This window comes from Theobroma umbraticum, unplaced genomic scaffold (assembly GCF_002168275.2).
Source record: "Theobroma umbraticum cultivar Fairchild unplaced genomic scaffold, ASM216827v3 scaffold_147.0, whole genome shotgun sequence".
Classification (NCBI taxonomy): domain Eukaryota; kingdom Viridiplantae; phylum Streptophyta; class Magnoliopsida; order Malvales; family Malvaceae; genus Theobroma; species Theobroma umbraticum.
Genome location: NW_018397259.1, coordinates 4,589,767 through 4,605,255, shown reverse-complemented (window position 1 = coordinate 4,605,255; position 15,489 = coordinate 4,589,767). Strand labels below are relative to the sequence as shown.

At 34.5% G+C, this 15,489-nt stretch overlaps 1 protein-coding gene and 1 pseudogene across 2 annotated transcripts; both read right to left on the bottom strand.

The window, feature by feature from the left end:
- Window positions 1-402: 402 nt before the first annotated feature.
- Window positions 403-2,717, bottom strand: LOC110415223 (dynamin-related protein 4C pseudogene; annotated as a pseudogene).
- Window positions 2,718-4,631: 1,914 nt separating this feature from the next.
- PEL1 (Eukaryotic release factor 1 (eRF1) family protein) lies at window positions 4,632-15,036 on the bottom strand. Of its 2 annotated transcripts, XR_002445077.2 has the most exons (17): window positions 14,853-15,036; window positions 14,705-14,787; window positions 14,207-14,279; window positions 14,008-14,082; window positions 13,869-13,925; window positions 11,284-11,329; window positions 9,838-9,913; window positions 7,911-7,986; window positions 7,723-7,755; window positions 7,570-7,638; window positions 7,265-7,371; window positions 6,702-6,774; window positions 6,548-6,586; window positions 5,784-5,878; window positions 5,445-5,529; window positions 5,137-5,243; window positions 5,040-5,058 (listed from the first exon to the last, which is right to left on the bottom strand). XR_002445077.2 is itself a non-coding variant. In XM_021426599.2 (16 exons), exons 1-16 carry the CDS (start codon window positions 14,901-14,903, stop codon window positions 4,985-4,987), a joined length of 1,134 nt encoding a protein of 377 aa, XP_021282274.1. In that variant the 5' UTR covers window positions 14,904-15,034; the 3' UTR covers window positions 4,632-4,984. The 2 variants fall into 2 exon arrangements, 1 of the variants encoding a protein (XP_021282274.1); XM_021426599.2 differs by lacking the exon at window positions 5,445-5,529 and having other exon boundaries at window positions 4,632-5,058; window positions 14,853-15,034.
- Between the last annotated feature and the right edge of the window lie 453 nt (window positions 15,037-15,489).

The following is a 15,489-nucleotide window of genomic DNA, read 5'->3' as shown; positions in this document are numbered from 1 at the left end:
CTTCAACTTAATTAAAAATTTGTTTTTTTAATCTACAACTTTTTTATTTATTTTAAATTTATCAATATATATATATATATATATATTTAAACACAATATCACAATTTAGATGAAATTTATCACATGTATATTCATTTAAGTGTTACGTGATATATTCAGTTCATATTGATAACAGTTTGATAGAATGATAGATTTTAAATAAATTAAAAAGTCAAGAATGAAAAAAATTATATCTTTCCTACCATGTATAGAAATTAACATTGTAAAAAAAAGTTAAATTCTGCAATTTACTCAACAAAATTCTCACTAGTTGTTGGTGATGTTAGTGGCAGAATTCTGCTTTAGTCACCACAAGCAATAGCATTACTTTTATTTATTTAATTTTAGTTTTATGACAACTCATTGAAAATAAAACAACTTAGCCAATCCAAAGCATTGCTATGTAATGTTATAAATTAACTTCAGTAGAAAGTTGTCGCCTATGGGGGACACAAACTTAAAACGAAAAATTAAGCAAAGCATCACCTAAATTTATGGTAATTATTAAGCAGCTAATTCACCATAGCTAGCAATCCTGTCCATGACCTTGGCCACAACATCTTTGGACTCCTTCAGCAGCTTGATGCTCTTTTTCAGCTTCTCACGCTTTGCAGCAATTGCAGGAGATTCCACCAACATCATCTCAATTCCATGTCCATCGGGTCCTATTAACTCATTTACAATCTCCTCCATGTCATTGTTCACGACATTATGAACACAATACCGCAAATGCAATGCCATGGAATCTACCAACCTTTGCAGAACTATCTTCCAGTAAGCAGTCATTCTCATCTTCAGGTCGAAAGCTTGCTGGAGCAAAATACAGGAATGATGTCTGAGATGTACAACTTCAATATCCCCAAAACCTTCAACAGTCACACTGGAAGGCATCCACATATGGTTTGGTCCAGTATTTACAATCTTGATGAAATTGTCTTGTTGGTTCATGAGCTTAGTCCACTCCATCATGTACTCAGGATTACAAGTATAACATGTCAGCTTCTCCATCTGCACAATCTCCTTCACCCAATTGATTGATTGCACCCTCATCTTTTGAACAAGATTATGCGCAGCTCTTGTCGTGGACACCTTAAGCTGGGGATACATTTCAGAATGGCGCATCAAAACAGCCATGACCACCCCATCGATGTAGTCCCAAATCATTTCAACAAATTTAATCGGTGTACATGATATCCTCTCCACTTTTCTTTGCAGGATACGAAGGAATACTTCACGAGGAAGGAAATTCGGTAGTTCAATTCCTTTAGCTTCTTCCAAAACCTTGATCTCTTCTGCTAAAAAGTCTTTTGGGGGATCACTTTCCTCACAGTTGTGAAGCTCATACGAAAACTGGTTGAGCATTTCAACAAAACGAGCAGTACCATGCTTGGAACTATCATCAGGGTATTCATCAAAATCCCCTCGCCAAAGAAGTTTCCTAAGGGATTCTTTAACTGCTCCGATGATCCTCATAAAAGCTGTCATGGCATCCGCAACTGAAGCCTTAGGCATTCTTTCCAGCTCTGAAACATTTGCATTCAGCTTTTCACTAATGTTCTTCACTATCTCCGGTAAGCACCTTGCAATGGTATTTGCCTGAATTTGAACGAGTTTTTGGGCCAACGCTGGAACACCCACAATTGATTTATCAATCCCTGAGAGATGTGGATGAGTTTGGAACAATCTAGCCTCTTCCCTTCTTGCTTCTTCATGGGACTCATCACCGATACGATTCCTAACACAAACATAACCAAGTCCTATATTTACATCATCAGCAGTAACCTTCTCAAGCAACCCTTCGGGGGCTTTATCAGCCTTGGTAACCACAGCCAGAGTTCTCTCACCAGTCTTATCGACTTGCCGTGACATCTTAATGGATTCACAAGTAGCAAAATCAACAGAAGCAGACAAAACATTGAGGATAATGCTTTCTTTTGGTGTTATGTACTGCATGATAATATCTCTGATCTGCTCATATATATTTTCAGGCTGACCATGGACAGGAACTCTAGTGATTCCAGGAAGATCAACCATGGTAAGATCAGGAACACCATCCTTTTTCACCACCAAAGTAAGTGGGGTGTTAGATATGCCCTTACCATTGCCTGCAACCTCATCAGTTGCAAGATTTATGGCTGTTGCGATGTAGGATTCGCCCACCGGGACTACTTTACCATTGTACTCCAAGGAAAGCTCTGGCCTTGGACTTGAATGGTTTTGCAACCTGATTATGAGGGGCACCCGAGTGCAAATACCCTGGCTACGAGGAAGATTGACACCAGCCAAGGAATCAAGAACACTGGACTTCCCAGATGATTGGTCTCCAACCACAACAATTGTGGGGAGTTGTATGCCTTCTTTCATGACCATAAGGAGCCTGAGCCTGTCAATGGCATCAAGCAAAGGTCGGATTTTGTCATTGTATGATGAAATAATTGGAGCTGATTCCACTTTGGCTGCTACTACTTTTTCTTGTTCCATAGGAGCTGGAGCTGCATACGGTGGAGAATCATCAAAATCATAGATGACTATGCCGTCGACTCCAATGTTTTCTGAATCAACATCCTCATGTCCACTCATTTTTGAGATAAATAGTGAGAGACAAACGTTTGTTACTTGGGGTGCTTGTGGCTTGAGAAAAAGAAAAAGTGAAAGTGGCAGACTGGAGAGGACTCAGCAAAACTTGACGCTTTAGAAGAAAATTGTTCATGTTGAATAAGGTAAAAGTTGGCAGGTGGGAAGCAAGCGTAACGCGCCAAGCTTTTACTAAAGTGATGACGAATTCATTGAATCTTTATTTAAGTATTCTCCTAGGTTGGCTTTATAATAAAGATATTAGTTCATTTTAGGTAATTAGTAATTAATTTATACTTTTGTTTCAATCTAAACGTTTAACAATCATGTAAAGCTTATTTATCGGTTTTCCTTTGATCAACCAGTCTTTCCTATAGAATAAGGCAAGAATAGAATGGAACAAAGCACCAAAACAAGAATAGAATAAAGGGACAACATCCTATACTAAACCACAGGGAGCAAGCAAAGGCAAGCTACAAAGTGATGATGGTGGTCCGATGATTGTCTGACTGAGAGACTAAAGAAATATAAAAGGAATGAGAGGAAGGAATCTTATTTAGTATTTGATACCGAGGATAAAAAATAAAGAAAAAAACATACGACGTTAGAGGTAAAGTTATAAATAAAAGGGTTAATATAAATTGAATAATTACTTTATTCTATTTTCAAATGATCGGATCTGAATGGAAAGACGAAACACCTATTTATTTTTTTCTTCTATCACACAAAAAAAAATAAAACTTAAAGAAAAATAATTTTTTTATCACATGTAAACAGAAATACGTATTTTTTTTATATTTTTTTTCTTTTATCTTTCCAAAAGAATAAAAGAGTAGGATGCAAAGTGGGAAGAGAGATGATGAACTGCATACTTTGTATACACAAAAATATTACTTTATATAAAAGCAATTGAAACACATGAGCAGCTGTGCTTCGACAAGGTGGACTAGGAGCATGGTTTATTTTAAACTTAGTAATTTTGGATATTACAAGAGAAGATATGAAATTTAACATATTTGAGCTTAATTCTAATGTGTTTCGTGTTTAATTATGTATGACACATTTAAGATACAAAATTTTTATGTCTTAAACCTATTAAATATAAGTAACACATTTAAATATATTTAATTAATCCTGTTAATCATATTTAAAAGTGTATAAATGACACGTTTATCAACCCAATAAAAATTAATAATCAGATAATATTTTAACCTTACTTAAATAATTTTAAATAATTATTTTAAAAAGGTTTTTGAATTTTATAAGGATAATAATGTAATTATCCTCAAACCCTAATTTTGGAGTTTTTATTTGTTTTCATTTTAAAGGGTTTTTAAAAAAAAAAAATTGAGAGAAGGAGATTCGAACTTTACTCTTTAAGCAAAGAGATCATACATCAACCACTAAATCAAATGCTTGAATGTTATTTTCATTTTAAGGTTAGATATTAATAATAGATTTTATTGGTATGAATAAGATAAATTGATAGTGAATTTTATGTATGTTATTTATGTTAAATTTTATTATATTCAGTGTTATTGTTATTTTGTTTAGTTATAATTATTTTTATAATCATTAATTTTAAATTTAAATAATTTTATTTAATCTTGTTAAATATATTAATCATGTCATATCATCTATTGACATGTTTAATAAATATATTAAACGTGTTGTGTCGTGATATATAGTTATTAAACATATCCGTATACGTTTCATATTCAACCTGACCCAATTAAAACACAAAAACAGGAATTGTCATATCCAATTAATTTATCCCATTGCCAGGCCCGAAAGAGGAAGAGGAATAAGAGCTGCTTTAGGCAAAGCCTCAAAATTCAGCTGTTTTTGCTAGTAAGGTCTGGCATCGTTTGAGCAAATAACTATGCCTAAAACTACTAGTACAAGAGAAAAGTCAAGAATGGCTCAATGGCCATTCTTGGTAATAATGCACAAGTAATTGCTTAAGCTTGTACAGAAGAAATCTCACTTAAATTAAGGGGGCAGCATAAAACATATAGTAAGGATAACTTTTTTTTTTAATTAAATTATTTATTTCACTTAAAAGCAGTGTATGAATAATGTTACACTTTAGATTTAGAGTCCATTGACTGTTTAACACTCACTGTGTCAGGATATGATACGGTATAAAAATGCTGATAATAAATCTTACATAATACTAGTAAAGGGGAAATGTGAGTATGAAACAAATTCATACGTAAGGTTCATTAGGGAGCAATTCTACCCCTGAAACTCATCCTTCCACTTCAGGCATCCACGAGACTGAGCTAACAAATTATAATATACAAAAATCTTGATTGACAAAATGCTGTGTGAATGCCCTCTGCACAAGCACACAATGGTCCCTTCCCCCTTACATTTCAATGTCTTCCAGATCTGGAAGAGGGAAACGAAGGATTGCTGCAATACCAGTCAGCTGCGCCAGTTCTGTTTAGGACACAAAAATAAGTTAGGTGACTACAGAGTAATAAAACTAAATACCAAAAGCAGAAGAGTGGTACTCACCTTCCCCTGACACATGCAAAGATGAAAAAATGTGAGCAGTGCCCCCTGAATCCTTAACCGAGTTTACCAAATTGACATACTTTTGCCTCGTAGCTATATCAGAGTTCCTGAATGCCAAGTGAACAAATGAACAAAAAAACTAAATCAGCACGGACCTCTAATTAAGAAACTTCCACCACAAAAACGAACAATGTACAGAGGTTAGAGAGAGAGAGAGGTAGATACTAATTGGTGAACAAAAGCCATCCAAAAATAAGAGGTAATAATAAGTTAATCTCTTCAGAATATCAGAGTAACAGATTCAATACATTAATTGCTAGTTTATCACTTTATCCCCTCCTATGCTTGTAAAGACGTATATCTTGATATGTACAGCAATTTTTCCAAGACAACCTGATACACAATTATTGGTCAGTGCGTGACGAATACGCATCAGGGTGAGAATTTGTGATGCTTTCAGCAAGTAAATAAAGTGAAACATAAAGCAATTTGAGGGTTAAAAAGCGCATGGGTGTTTCCCATCAATCCCACAGTCAATTTGAGAGAGCATTGGCAGAACAACCACATGAATTGAAATATAATTATCTGCAGCTTCATCTCATTGAATCTAAACTTCAAAAAAATTGAGCTGATCGCATGATACATACCTGAAGAGATCATCTGTAATAAGAAGGGTTTGAACTGCCATTCGTTCATGGGCAATCTCCACATGTTTTGGTCCATAGCATGCACGAGCTGGATCCTTTACAATAAAATTGAACCAATTACAGCACAAGGGCCAAAAAGAACACAACTAACTTTTAAGACAAGCACTGAGCAAAAAAGAAGTTTTAAGACAAGCAAACAGGATGCTGTATCACGCAAGCACATCCCAGTTCCCCAGCCTCTTCCTAACTAGTTCATATGGGCACAGATATTATGCACACGTTCATCCATGATTATGCATGTGTGTGTGTGTGTGTGTGTGTGTGTGTGAGACAGAGAGAGAGAGAGAAAGGAGAAGTCACATTTGGTAACTATTCCTGACACCCAGAACAGCCATTGTGAATTTGTGACTCATTCTTTGCTGCATCTTCTTCCAACATCTTATCCTTTTTTTGTAATTTTTTAAAGCCTAATAAAATACCTAATATTAATTCTAGTTATAAACGAAAAATTCTATTAATTGCCTCACTGCCCATCATTAAGTCATTCTAGTCACTGCTATCTGGCTCTGCTTCATAGCAAAACCTTTTTCACCAATAATTAAAAGATAAACCCATTTTGACTTGCATTCTCTTGAAGCCCGAAACTACAATTAACATAACTCACAATATCATTAAGTCGTTCTAACCACAGCATATAACCAACAAATAGTGTGGAAAAACAGACACACTCACACACCCCATACATCTCTATGTTAGAACCTGACATTTGAAAGCATGCTGAAGAAATCTTTGAGAGCTCGGACCTGGTAAAATTGGGGAAATGGAGAATAAAAAGATGTTGTCAAAAGGAAAAAAATTAAAACAAGAAACAATCAGTGCAAAAATAAAATTCTTAGCCAAGTATGGTTTCTAGAATACCTCTTGGGCTGCTTTGGTATCTTTTATCATGTTCATGACATTTGGGGCATCAAGCACTTCTCTCAAACTATGCCTGTAGTCCAAATATATTGCCAAATCATACTAAGATCCATATGTGTACAAAAGCTCCAAATGAAAAAGCATCTATTAGAGAAACTACGATTGCATCCAATTCAAACAGGAATATGGATAAGACACAAGAAGACACATCAACTTTTAGAGTCTTGTTACCAGATCAAATCATTTCAGAATCACGAAGGAGGTGAGCATCGTTCTCTAGTGTTTTTAATGTTTAAACCAGTATATTCTAATGCCATGTTTTTCAAAATAGTTATTCTATGCAAATTAAGCAGGGTGGGCAGCAAAGAAGGCATCACATTCTACTAAGAGTATACTCCAAGGAATTCTCAAGATATATAGAATGTATCAAGACATCCTAAAATAATGGACTTGTCAGCTGTATCAACATGGAGCCCCTAGATACATGGTTCTTCAGATGAGGGGAAAATTTCCATTGCCCAATCCAGTTAGCAGAATAAACCCAAAGCAAAAGGCAAACATACTTGTATCCAGAGCTTGTATGCACAAGAATTATTCGTGACTTATTCTCAATAATTGGTCTTAGCTGTCTTCTTTCTGCCTCCAATAAAAGATGACGATGAAACTGGTCCTGAAACAGATCAAAGAAATGATAAAAATAATGATTATCATGATGATAATAATAAAAGCTAAATGTAATGTGAATGGTGTAAGAAGATAAGTGCTGTAAACTTCTCTTTCCATGAGTAGATGTTTGAGGAACATTAAAATAACCATAGAATTATGGCAGTCAGAAATGGAAAGAAAGTTACAAGGTTTTCTAACAGACCTTTGTGAAACCAGGACTTGCAATAACAGCACAGCGGACAACATTAAAATCAATATGTTTCATGAAAGCCTATAAAAGATGCACAAAAGCCAATTAGGAGCCACAAAAACTCACTTAATATCTTCAACCAAGACAAATTCAAGCATAACTGACCTGTAGAACATTCTCAAAGAACTTCTTCAAAGCCTGTAAAATGTTAAAAAAGAAATCAACAATTTCACAAATTAATAAGGTTGAGAACAAAACCGATTCTAATTATATGCTGTCAGCAGAGGTAAATGGCTTTCTAAATCAGAAATAAATTCCAAATTCAAAGAAATAATAAAGAAAGAAATACATACCGCCTCATAACCAGCAATGGCAGGTCCATGCTTGCGAGGAATTGAAGTTTCAATCCGTGAACGAGTACTTGTCATACTTTTGTACAAACCACAGTAATAATACTTAAGTTAAAATCTTGGACACCATTGCATACTAAAAAATTTATCATTTGAAAGTCAAATATGTAAGTAGTAGACAGGAAGGGTCAAGGAGACATTGTGTGACTTTGAAAGGGATGATTCAATAAGAAGGTTCATGTGCTTCCTAAATCTGCAACCAGTGATTTCATTTTTGCAGGAAAATAAAACAAAACAAAACCCTGCAACCAATAAATTACACTTCCAGCAAGGATTCATCACTTGCTTCCAACTTTCTTCACACCTTACCCCAAAAGCTTTTGCCGACAATTTATATAGATGCTTAACAAAAGATTAAGGAGACAAAATACCTAATAACCCCATCTTTCTAGGAAGTAATGCTATACAGAGGCATTTAGATTGTTGTCAATTCCATACTACTACAAAACCTTAAAAGAAACTTGTGTTACTTCTCCTTAAATGACTTCTCTAACCAACCAAATTCCTCCAAACTTGCCAAAAAAAGAATGAATACCATCCATTCTAGGCCTCTATGAAACTAGATACAAAAAGATAGTACTGAGAAAATATACATCATCAAAGTCAGGATCTAGAATTTGTTTATATAAGAACAATATGTTGTTAAAATGTTATTTCCCCAAGTATCATGGGCAAAGTTTATTCCATTTTTTTTAAACCTGAACTAGAAACAATTCCAGTTTTTTAAGAACCCCAAACGAAAATACTCCCTATTTCAATTTCAACATGTTTAGGCAAATAACTTCAACCAAGAGAAATTCAAGTGATCTTGGAATGGGCAATCACACCAGTACTTGCCACTATTTCTGTTCTATAAAGGTTTCATCATGAAAGGAAAATCCCCAATTCCCAGAGTTTCTAAGTCACTTTTCTCTTCCCAGAATTTGTGTCTGGACAAGGACAACGAAGAGTGGCAATTTACTTAGTTGCACTGTGTATTGGGTTTTCACCTTCCCAGTTTCAAAACTTCATGAACTTTGAGGAATATGATAAGGTCCACAGCCACATTGGAAAGTTTAATGAAAGCTATTTGTCTTCCATTCCTTTTCCTTTTCCTTTCCTATTTTGGAGACTGTGATAGTTGTAGCAGTGGCTTAGAATTAGCAACAAAATCAATCTTGATTCCACTTGAATTTGGGATTTGTTAACATTCTGCCCTTCAGTTATTATTGTTTCTTTGGCTACATTGCTTTTATGAATGTAAAAACATATTTTGGGAGGTAATGTTCCCTAGCAATAAATGCCAAATTGTACATCAAAGTTCAAAACAGTCTGAAACTGTCTGAAACATGAAATATTTCATTCCAACACAGAAAACAGACGCAGAATGGACATAATCGATTCTGGCACTGAGACCCATTCAAAGCAGACCATACACATGTACTTGTTTTTTCTGCGTTTTGGCCCATAATCATATGTTGAGTCCATAACTTTCTGAATCATCCTTTGCCGTGGTGAACCTCACTAGGTCTCCACATGATATTTCAGAGCAAGTACACCAAGCATCAAATAAACATGTGTGATCCCAGCTGATCAAATAATAATTTTAACTCCTCCCATCCTTCACCCTACAAACTTTCACTCACTTATAAATACTAACTACTTTAGCATCCTTATCAATTAAACTAAGTGAAATATGACAAAGCCATGCTGCAGATGTCAAACCCCTTTTCAACGATATCCTGAACATTATATCATAGACACTGTGGATGGATCCACAGACAAACTAAAGGGTGATTTCCAAACTTTATTCATAACAATCACTTCACCAAGCAGGCAAGCACCTGAAACAAAGTTATGAACATTCGTACTTCAAGTTAGTCACACATACCTTTTACCAACAAGCAAAATATTTGCTAACCCTTCTTGCATTAACAACACAGCCAGATCAGCACTCGCACCAGGATCTGAAATATGCTAACTATTAGTTACAAAGTTAAATCATACTTGGTAAAAACTTTTCAAATACAAAAATGATGCAACCTGAATTAGCATTACTCAAGTCATGACACAAAAGAAGGATTGAAGTGCAAAATGAAGACACATGACAACAAAAACTATATTTTAGAAAAAAGAGATGATGCAAAAGGAGGAAGAAGGGAAATATCAAACGCTTAGATGATGAGAGAGAGAGAGAGAGAGAGAGAGAAACAGACAAACATACAGAAAGAAAGCAAGCTTTTAAAAATTTTTGTCGGCCATCTTTATCACAGCTATAACATAAGCACTATACATTATGCGTTAGAAGCCCATGCACACACATCAATACAAGTTAATTCAAGGAAAAATCAAGAAAAGACTAAGCAATGATGGTAGCTGCTTATATAAGCTAGCCAGCAAAACATACATCCTATACTTGGACACCAAATATGTCATACATCACCTCACATTCATCTCTTTCAACAATATTTAGTATTAGTACAAAAAACAATCTATGCTTAATGACGTGAACAAAAAAAAAAAAAGGCAGCAATGACAAAAAGTTAGAGCAAAAGTGAGAGGAAAAAAGAGGAAGAGAGAGAATGGGAGGAAATGAAAGCAAGAAAGAGAACCATTAGAGAGAGTATTTGAAAATTTCAATTCCCAAATATCAATTTTAATTCAAAAATAACAATAATAAGCATTTATAGCACAAGCCTTACATTATGTCAAATATTGTTAGCATCCAACCTGAAACTAATTAGCATGAAAGTCCCAACCTCACTATAAAGCCACCATAAACCCCAAAATTAACCGATATAGGATAACAACTCTAAACACTCATATGTGGCCGAAAGACTACCTACTGAAACAAAGGCGCTACCATGTGAATAGCAAATTGGAAAACAAGAAACAGTTAAGAAATAACAAACAAAGAACAACTAACCTAGGTGATGACAAGGTAATACCATGTAAAGACCCAACCTAAAATCAATTTCTAATAAATGAAGGAATAAACCTGAATATAAGGCCCCAACAACTGCCCAACTTGACCAATGTAAGATACACCACTTAAAAATAACACACAAGGAACACCTGTAAATAAACTAATAATGAACACTTTAACCTTGCTGTTAACTATTATTCCAATCAATACTTCAACCCTAAAATTCAGATATGGAACCAGCTAAAATTAGTATTCAACCATACAAAACACTTCTCAGAAACCCTAAGCAAGATCAGAGCAATTTGCCACCAAACACAGAAGAAACTCTAAAATCTGCTCTTAAGATAATAACAAATGTCAGACGCTTTCTTGTGGAGATATACAGAAGAACAGAAAAATCAGACTGCATACCAGAGGCCTGTTGGAGCACATCTAATGCCAATGAGTCCCAAATATCCTGAAATATGTAAGGAAAATTCTGCAAGTCAGTGAGAGTATCAAATATTTGGGGAGAGCAACAGAGAGAGCACAAATACACTTTAAGGAGAACAAACACTGAAAAACTAGTAATGAGTGACCATAATAAGACTAATAAGATGGACCAAAAAATCTGAACAAATAATCGAAGCAACCAGATGATGTCAAGTGTAAAATATATTCCATGTAATCATTGTCAGGTAAATGTATTCCAAAAGAGGAAGGTCGTTCAGAAGGCTATAAAGGAAAAACCAGATATGAGAAACTGAAACTAAAAGTGTAGTCAGCATTTAGTGTCGCACTTAGGATAGGCTAAACTCATGATTCAGATTTCTCACTGTTGTACAATGGGTTTCACTAAGCTATTTTACTTTTCAAACTTAAGTCCATGCCAGTAGCAGCCTACATATAGCTTATGAAAACAAAGATATGCTAGCTTATTTTTGTTGACCTCTTTGTTTGCCCTCTTTTAATATATTTGTTCCACTATGAATTTGAACTTCAGCAGATTTGCCTCTTCAGTACCAAGCACCTGCAGCCCGAAACTTCAGATCTTTTTCCATACCCTTCAGCATGCACTCAGGCCACTATCCCTAAACCCTCAAATAATAGAAAATTAATGTTGAGCATAAAAATCCTGCACCCATTATACTCCTTTGATGTTACTGGGCCTTTACTTATGGTCCAAGAGTGGGTGATAGTCAAGTTTGGCAACTTCCACTGTCGTACAAGAAATCTTTGTGGGACTATGATCAGTAAAAGCCAACATAAATCCCTTACTCTTTCAATTAACTAATGAGTATATTGAAAACTTACTAGGTGGTTACAAATCCTTTTCTGAAAACAATTACCAGAAACAACACAATCACACTCTCAGGTTGAAGGGAGAAAACTAATACTAGGGACTGACGTAGAATTCATCTTCTTTTCTTATTCCCTTCACCCTAGAAAACCCCTTTAGAAACTATAATCCACATCTATTTTTCCAACTCTATTGTAACCAAATAGTCCTAGATAATACCCTTTGAAACTGTTGTTTCTTGACATCTATGTCAAAAGGCTATTTAAGCCCCACACATGCAAAAGAAAAAAAAATTCAGTCCAATTTGTTGATATAGCCTCCAAAATAGCCAGTTTCCAAATAAAAAGGAAAGAGAAAATATATAGGATGCATCACATATAAAGGAGTATATATTTACAAGCACATCTCCTACAAAGCTGAAAAGCAGGCTGAGAAGTGCCACTGTTATCATTAGTTGATCCTCATAGTGCATTTAATCTGAGTAAACTTTTAACTGTAGGTGCTTCTATTTCTGTTGCCTATTCTCCTACAAACATTCGTGGTGATCTCCCTCCCTCCCTTTCCTACAAACACACGCACACATAAATGGAAAGACACCTCTTCCACTAGTCACAACCTCCTTAAATTCTATAATGGCATATCTTTAAAAAGCCAAAACATGTAGAAAGTAAAGAACTTGGGTAACATTTATTACTGATCAAAGAATTTTTAACTATATGAAGAACGAAAGATATGGGAACAAACAAAGAGGAACATCTAGAGATTCATAACTATCAACAACAGAAGCTTGACTACTGAATTAAGGCTCCATTCGGTAACCAGGAAAATGGACTTCAAAAGAAAATTTGGTCAACTGAAAATGGACTTATGGTCAATGTAAAAAACACTCAAATCTGAGGAATTTGTGTTCCTTTTGGAGATCCGGAAGACAATTTCCTAAACTCACCCATAACACATAGCTAACAACACAACAGTCTACAACCTCTCCCAAACCCAGCAGACTCAAAACCCAACTCCAGTGACCACCACTGGAGCAACCGGAGACCAGTCCAGCCACTGATTTCCTTCTCCTACTCCACGCTCTCCCTCTCTCCTCCTCACTCACATTTTCTTCCTTTCCTTCAAACATAACACAGCCACCAAAAGTCCTTCTTCCACTTTGAACACCAATATCCTCCACCTGTAACTTTCCCTTTGCAACCACCAAGAAAGATATCCCTTTTTTTGATCAAATATTGCTATTTGGTTCTTTTATTGTGTTTATTTATACGGGTTTTACAAATTTGAAACGGGTTTCATGTGCTTTGAACAATTTTGCTTGATTTGGATTAAAATCATGATGAAATGTCGAGGATAACGGAAAAGGTAAATCGTTGAATGGGAAGACGACAAAACTTGGTTAACAGGAGGAGTTTGGTGATGTTTCAAGTTAGAGAGAGGTTTAAACAGGGAGATGGGAAAGAGAAGAGTGAGGAAGGAAGAAAATTTCAGGTGTGTTTCATTTGAATCATAAACCAGAAAATGATTTTTCTCTAAAGCCATGCAAACAATGGAAAATTTTTTATTTTCTGGAAGTTGTTTTCTACAAACAAATGGAGCCTGAGAGAGAGATGCCTAAAAGCATACGATGTTTATATCGCATGAATATAATACCCATAGCAAGTGGACAAACAAGAAAAGATATACTGCTGTAGATTATTCTCAAAAGGATAGCTACCTTTCTCAATACAAAAGGTCGATGAAGCTCAAGTTCTAGAGTATGGAATGCTCCTATCTGCAACAAGACAATGATGCATTTAAACGCAAGAAACTAATAACATTTCATAAAATCAGACAAAATTCTATGGTGCACCTACCTTAACATGTTCATTTTCCAGCACGTTCTTTCCCCTTATACGCAAGATAGAACCTTCTTTGTCATAATCTATTACCTGAATAAACAAAATAACATAATATCAGTAGTAATCTTCATAATAGAGAAGTTAAAAATTAATCAAGCTGTTAACTTTCAAAAAAAAAAATTAATCAGGCTGTTAAACATATTGGCAGATATACCTCAACTTTGATTTCTAACTTCAGAGTAATACGCTCTGCATCTCTTCCACCAGCCGTCTCCCGTAGAACTTTCCTATTATAGAATGTCCACAATAATAAGAAGATTTAACATCAAGAAACATATAAACATCAAACTAGTTGGGTTTTACAAGCTAAAAATACAATTGCAATTAAAAGTTATGAGCTAGCATGAGAAACAAGACCGGCAATTGTTACAGGAAAAAGGAATTTTTTTTATCAGCTAACAAATATCTGACCGATAACTAATAATTCATTAAAAAGAAAACCATATTAGCAGCTAATAATAACATTAAAGAAAAAGAAAAATAAACTATTTATAGTACATAAAAAAAACTCTATAAACCCTAAATTACCCCATCCATAACCACACAAAGCAGCTAAATTTCATCAGAAAAAAAAAAAGAATGTCAATTACTAACAAAATAGAATAAAGCAATCCATTCAATAAAAAAAGAAATTGAGAGGAAAAAGATAAACCTGACGGTTCGAGCCATAACTCTATCTCCAGTAGCTATCAAATTGTAAACAGACCAGAGATCATCCGAATCCACCGGTATCATCTGCAATCAACAATTTCTCATTAAAACAAGGCTCATAATTGAATTATATATATAACTTTTGTTACCTTGACGCTGCCAGGGCCGTTGGGAACGAGGTCTCGGCGTACGACTTTCATGATTTTAACTACAAATCTGGTTTTTTTCTTTCTTTCTTTTTCTCTCGTAAGCTCTGCAAAAGAGAACTCCTAAGTACACAAACACGACTAGTTCATATTTGTATAAATATATACCAAACACAGTGGAGTCGTACAGATATTAGGATCTAATATATATTTAGTTTAAGTTTGGATTACGATCAAATTCATTACACTTTTTTTTTAAAAAAATTTGACCTTTGGATAAAATTTTTAAATTTTTTAACATTATATTTTTATATTGAATACTGTTCTAAAATTACAAGGAAAAAAAACATTTTTTTAATTTTAATAATTTTGTTTGTTTTAATTTTTAAGAAACATATTTATGGGGATATATAAAATAATTTAAAGATGGCAATGGATCCGGCGGGCGAGAACTGTCTCATTTCCTCTACTTTTGGATGTAAAATTTATGCGTAATTATTTTAATTAAATTTTTAATACAAAAAAATTATGTAACGTTGATATCAATTAGATGTAAATTTTAGAAAAATATAATACATTTCATTTTACACAATAATTTATAATAGTTATTATAATAGTTTTAAATGGAATAAACTTTAAA

Coding starts and splice junctions, on each gene's coding strand:
- PEL1 (XM_021426599.2), bottom strand. CDS start 14,903: ATGAAAGTCGTACGCCGAGACCTCGTTCCCAACGGCCCTGGCAGCGTC. Junction 14,083..14,206: donor AGTTAGAAATCAAAGTTGAG/GTATATCTGCCA, acceptor TTGTTTATTCAG/GTAATAGATTATGACAAAGA. Junction 6,775..7,264: donor CATACAAGCTCTGGATACAA/GTATGTTTGCCT, acceptor TTTGGACTACAG/GCATAGTTTGAGAGAAGTGC.